A 6,072-nucleotide genomic window follows, 5' to 3' on the forward strand; every position below is an offset into this window, starting at 1 on the left:
CACACACGCACACGCACACGCACGCACGCACGCGCTCAGTGGTGAGTGACGCTGGCAGCTGAAGCAGAGAGAGAGAGAGAGATGAGAGGGGTAGTAGTAGTAGCAGAGGCAATACAACTAACGGGCGCTGTTTCGTTCACAGACAGAACTAACTTGGCCGCCGTGTGGTGGAAGTAGTCGTAGTAGTAGTAGTGGTGGTGGTGGTGGTGGCAGTTGTTGGCGCTGCAATTGTGTAGCTTCCCAACTCTTGTCTATATATAATATCTCAGCGCTCAGTGTATGCGTGTTTGTTTGTGCAGCGCCGTTCTTCCAAAAAAAAAAAAGCAAACATCAAATTAATGACCGCAAGAAGCATGATCTGCCTAGCTGTTGTTTTGTGCACAAAGTGGTAGTGTTAGGCTTGCTAACACTGGGAGTGTCTGACAACAAAAAAACAAGGTTTTGTCAATGGTGTTTAACTGTTCGGTTTTGTGTGTGTGTGTGTGTGTGTGTGTGTGTCCAAAGTAGTGTTTCCAACGACAGCGTTTTGGTGAGAAATGTGTCAATGGTGTGAAATGTGTTTGTTTTGTGTGCAAACTTGTCAGTGTCTCCGTCCGTCCGCTGCGGGGTTTGGACAAAGTTTTATCAACGGTGTGCAAGGTTGGGTTTTTTGTTTGTTTGTTTGTTTGTTTTTTAGTGTGTGTGTGTGTGTGTGTGTGTGTGTGTGTGTGTGTGTGTGTGTGTGTGTGGAGAGAAAGCCTTTCTTAAAACTAAAGTCAGGATTCCATTTACACCATGTGGGTGGAGAGAGCATTCCTTAAAACTAAAGTCAGGTAGCCATTCACACCATGTGGGTGGAGAGAGCATTCCTTAAAACTAAAGTCAGGTATCCATTCACACCATGTGGATGGAGAGAGCATTCCTTAAAACCTAAGTCAGGATTCCATTTTCACCATGTGGATGGAGAGTGAAGAAAATGGGAGGTAAGTGCTTTTCCCCAAAGGGCACATTACCATGATTAGGAAATGGTTCCTTGAATCCTGATCACCGGAGTCCAAGGACAAACGGATCCTGCCACAGTACCTCCGTCATATATGATAGTCAGTCGTATCTGACTATGACCGTCAGAACAGGAGGCAACTGCTGTCCCGACTATCTGGGCTAGAATTTGATTATAGTGGAGAGTGCCTTGCCCCAAGTTACATCCCCACTCTCTCGGCCAAGAGGGTTTTAGAACAGTCGGCAATGGGGGGTGGTTCCCAAAGGCCAACTAGCTCCCAAGGCTGCAGCACTAAGAGTCAGTGCATTATTGCTTCCGAGTTTGAGAGTCATAGTCCTTCACAAAAGACTAAGCTGTAAATGATTTCCCATTGCAATGGTGAAACCATTGATGATACAGCTTTCACTTTGCTGTTGGCCAGACTGTAAACTTATGTCTGTCTGTGACAAGTACTTCCCTCGTGTATAGAAATATCGTAAATTATTTGTATTTGTATTTCTTTTTATCACAACAGAATTCTGTGTGAAATTCGGGCTGCTCTCCCCAGGGAGAGCGCGTCGCTATACTACAGCGCCACCCCTTTTTTTGTATTTTTTCCTGTGTGCAGTTGTATTGTTGATTTTTCTACAGAATTTTGCCAGGAACACCCCTTTTGTTGTCGTGGGTTCTTTTACGTGCGCTAAGTGCATGCTGCACACGGGACCTCGGTTTATCGTCTCATCCGAATGACTAGCGTCCAAACCACCACTCAAGATCAAGCAGAGGGGGAGAAAATATCGGCGGCTGAGCCGTGATTCGAACCAGCGCACTCAGATACTCTCTCGCTTCCTAGGCGGACGCGTTACCTCTAGTCCATCACTCCATTATTGAACAAACGGCACGGAAAATGGCTGAAAAGTCAGTCCGATATGAGTGAGTGATCGTTACATGCTTCAACCCTTCACGTTTGGATGATACATTAACTCAACTTCTTAACTTTTTTTTCTTTTCTTTTCTCCACAAAGGTTTCGTTTACAGAATACATGCATTTGTCCAACACGTGTAGCCAAATGGATACAGATTGGTGACCTTGCATGAATCCGAGTTCTCTCTTCATGTGTGAAACTAAACTGCTTTGACAATGTTCCAAGTGTGAGTGTACTTATTTTCTGTTGGACGTTGATGGTGGTGATTTCTGATGAGACTTCTATCGTGTCGACGGAAGAGGTATTATCGTCGAGTAGCTTTTTTTTTTTTTTTTTTTTTTTTTTTTTTTCTGGTCGTGAGCTGAACTGAGGGAGGTGCCATTGGCTTGTGGTGATAGTGGTGGTGGTGGTGGTGGTGGTGGGGAGGATGGGGAGGGTGGTGGGGGTGACGGTGAGGGCGGCGCTGCTATCAGCGTGGATGGCGGGGACACTTCTGCTGACATACGTTGGAGGTAAGTAGCTGAGTGTGTGTGTGTGTGTGTGTGTGTGTGTGTGTGTGTGCGTGCGTGTGTGTGTGTGTGTGCGTGTGTGTGTGCGTGCGTGTGCTTGTGTGTGTGTGTGTGTGTGTGTGTATGTGTGTGGGGGGGGGGTTGTGTGGTACAGGGTTCGATTCTCTCTCTCTTTCTCATTCTTTTTGTCTGTCGGTCTATCTGTCTTTATCTCTCTGTCTGTCTGTCTGTCTGTCTGTCTCTCTCTCACTCACACACAAACACACACACACACACACACACACACACACACACACACACACACACACACACACACACACACACATGCGCGCGCGCGCAGTCTCTCTCTATTTCTATCAATCTCTCTTTCTCCCTCAGTATAATTCTTATATTCTGATATATTTTGACTACTGTAGTATCCTGCTCTTCGCTGTTACTTTTCAGTATTGTGCAATGTAGATCTATCTATTTAGGGCGGCGACCGGATGGAAAAAAAAACAAAACGCACCAGTGCTTTTCTACTTATCTCAGTAAATAATAGTTTATCATTTTATCTCCCTCCATCCCCCTATCTCTCCCTCTCTCTCTTCCCCTCTCCCTCTTTTTTTCCGATTCTTGCAATTTGTAATGAATTTTTTGTAAGTTTCGTTAGCTTGTCAGCTTAATCCAGATCGCTGGATCTGTGTGTTTAGCGCGCGAGCGTGTGTGTATGTGGGTGTGTATATGCGCGCGTGCATGTGTTTGAGGGAGGGGAGAGGAGAGGAGAGAGAGAGAGAGAGAGAGAGAGAGAGAGAGAGAGAGAGAGAGAGAGAGAGCTTGCAAGTCACATGTGCATTGATATATTATTCACACTATTTGATTCATTATGTAATATTTTTGTTAGTGGCCCACTCCTTTGTTATGGGCCGGAGGCCTAACAAAGAAACCATTGTCTTGTCTTGTCTCTCCCCCTCTCCCTCTCTCTCGCTATCTCTCTCCCCCTCTCTCTCTTTCTCTCTCTTTCATCTCTGTTTTGTTTTTCTCTCTAATCACTGCATGTCAATTGTTATGTCTTTTTTCATTATCCTAAATCATTGTACCCACTGGTTACAATTCCGTGGCTTGTGGGACGAAAAACGGGAAAAAGCAAGATGGTGGCACGTTAGTTTACTGACTGAATCCACATCAAAGCTGAGTAAAAAAAAAAGAAAAAAGAAAAAAAAAGAAAGAAAATAAACAACAGTACAACACACACAAAATCCGTACAAAATAAGAGTCTTCTTCTTCATCTTCTGCGTTCTCTTGTATGCACACGAGTGGGCTTTTACGTGTATGACCGTTTTTACCCCGCCATGTACGCAGCCATACTCCGTTTTCGGGGGTGTGCATGCTGGGTATGTTCTTGTTTCCATAACCCACCGAACGCTGACATGGATTACAGAGATCTTTAACGTGCGTATTTAATCTTCTGCTTGCATATACACACGAAGGGGGTTCAGGCACTAGCAGGTCTGCACATATGTTGACCTGGGAGATCGTAAAAATCTCCACCCTTTACCCACCAGGCGCCGTCACCGTGATTCGAACCCGGGACTCTCAGATTGACAGTCCAACGCTTTAACCACTCGGCTATTGCGCCCGTCTCAAAATAAGAGTCGAAATCCACTGAAAATGGGTTACAAAATCTACTAATGGTAATAATATCGTTTCATACATGCACAAACATTGCCTGTAAAATAGGTGCAAATATTTAGGATGCTAAAATTGGACTTTATCTTTAACCCCCCTCTATACATCAAAGCTGAGTAAAACACAAAAAACAAGAGGCAAAGTCTTCAAGACTCACTTGTGTTTCACGCTTTATCCTGTAAAGGAATCATTAGGAGGAAAAAAAAAAGAGATTGTAAAAATGGTTGAAAAGTGCTCTGTATTAAATATGATGGATAAGCTTGGGAGAAGAAAAAAGAAAAGAAAAGAAAAGAAAAGTAATGTTTAAGATGAGAAAGATCAGTTTAAAGCAAATGAAGTCCCCTAGCATTAATTACAGAGTAATTTCCCTTTTTTACTATCTGCACCAAAACGTTTGCAAAATAAATAAAACTTCCATGCTTAGCAAAAGAAGTTCCTGTTTGAACAAAAAATGATAATAATGACTGCTCTTGTTGTTGGGTCAGAATATCAGATCAAAGTGGAGAGAACTGAATTTTTCCTATTTTTTATGCCTTATTTGGTGTCAACTGACAAAGTATTTGCAGAGAAAATGTCAATGTTAAAGTTTACCACGGACACACACACACACACACACACAGAGACAACCGAACACCGGGTTAAAACATAGACTCACTTTGTTTACACAAGTGAGTCAAAACCCCATAAATAAATAACGTGCAAAATAAGAGTCGAAATCCACTGAAAATGGGTTACAACATATACTAATGGTAGTGATATATCGTTTTATACATGCACAGACATTACCGGTAAAATAGGTGCGATAGGTTAGGATGCTAAAATCGGACTTTACTTTTAACACCCCTCCACTTTTCTCTTTGTGATTTTACCTTTAACCACCCCACCTCCACATCTCTCTTTGTGACTTTACCTTTAACCCCCCTCCACATCTCTCTTTGTGACTTTACCTTTAACCACCCCCCCTCCACATCTCTCTTTGTGACTTTACCTTTAACCCCCCTCCTCCACATCTCTCTTTGTGACTTTACCTTTAACCCCCCTCCACATCTCTCTTTGTGATTTTACCTTTAACCCCCCCCCACATCTCTCTTTGTGACTTTACCTTTAACCCCCCTCCACTTCTCTCTTCGTGACTTTACCTTTAACCGCCCTCCTCCACATCTCTCTTTGTGACTTTACCTTTAACCCCCCTCCACATCTCTCTTTGTGACTTTACCTTTAACCCCCCTCCTCTTCTCTCTTTGTGACTTTACCTTTAACCCCCCTCCACTTCTCTCTTTGTGACTTTACCTTTAACCACCCCTCCTCCACATCTCTCTTTGTGACTTTACCTTTAACCCCCCTCCACATCTCTCTTTGTGACTTTACTTTTAACCCCCCTCCTCTTCTCTCTTTGTGACTTTACCTTTAACCCCCCTCCTCATCTCTCTTTGTGACTTTACCTTTAACCCCCCTCCACTTCTCTCTTTGTGACTTTACCTTTAACCCCCCTCCACTTCTCTCTTTGTGACTTTACCTTTAACCCTCCCCCCACTCACCCCCCCCCCAACCCCCCCCCCCCACACACACACACACACACGCACACTTCTCTCTTTGTTTCTTTCTTTATTTATTTATGTCTGCATCGCCAGCTTGTAGACAATTTACGAGACCAGACGGTTCGCGTGAGGGAGAGAGACAGACAGAGAGAGAGACAGAGAGAGAGAGAGAGTCAAGTGTGCGCGCATTTGCAGCAGCAGTCGACAAAGAGCCCAGTCTTCACACTAACACTGCAGGTCATCCTGTATTAATTAATTAATTAATGCACGACACACTGGCGCCATTTCGCTGCTGCCGCTGCCTCGCTCTGTCTGGTGTTTATGAATTATACCGTCTGACTTGCAGTTAGAACGCGTTTGGGCGCATTACGACCAGTGCATCGCCGTCATCGCCGTCGTCATCGTCGTCGGCATCATATTTACCACCACCACCATCATCATCATCATCATCATCATCATCATCACCATCATCG

At 44.2% G+C, this 6,072-nt stretch overlaps 1 protein-coding gene across 3 annotated transcripts in view; it reads left to right on the plus strand.

Annotated features, from left to right (window-relative positions):
* The first annotated feature begins 395 nt into the window (after positions 1 to 395).
* The window catches only part of LOC143298720 (uncharacterized), a 27,321-nt gene continuing 21,644 nt past the window's right edge, over positions 396 to 6,072 (plus strand). The window contains exons 1-2 of one of the 3 annotated variants that reach the window (XM_076611633.1): positions 396 to 438; positions 1,984 to 2,396. In XM_076611633.1, the coding sequence (XP_076467748.1) occupies positions 2,312 to 2,396 (85 nt within the window). In that variant the 5' untranslated portion in view covers positions 396 to 438; positions 1,984 to 2,311. Of the gene's footprint in view, positions 439 to 491; positions 640 to 1,691; positions 2,397 to 6,072 lie in introns of those variants that run through there. The other 2 variants (XM_076611651.1, XM_076611643.1) reach the window with 2 other exon arrangements.

This window comes from Babylonia areolata, chromosome 2 (assembly GCF_041734735.1).
Source record: "Babylonia areolata isolate BAREFJ2019XMU chromosome 2, ASM4173473v1, whole genome shotgun sequence".
Classification (NCBI taxonomy): domain Eukaryota; kingdom Metazoa; phylum Mollusca; class Gastropoda; order Neogastropoda; family Buccinidae; genus Babylonia; species Babylonia areolata.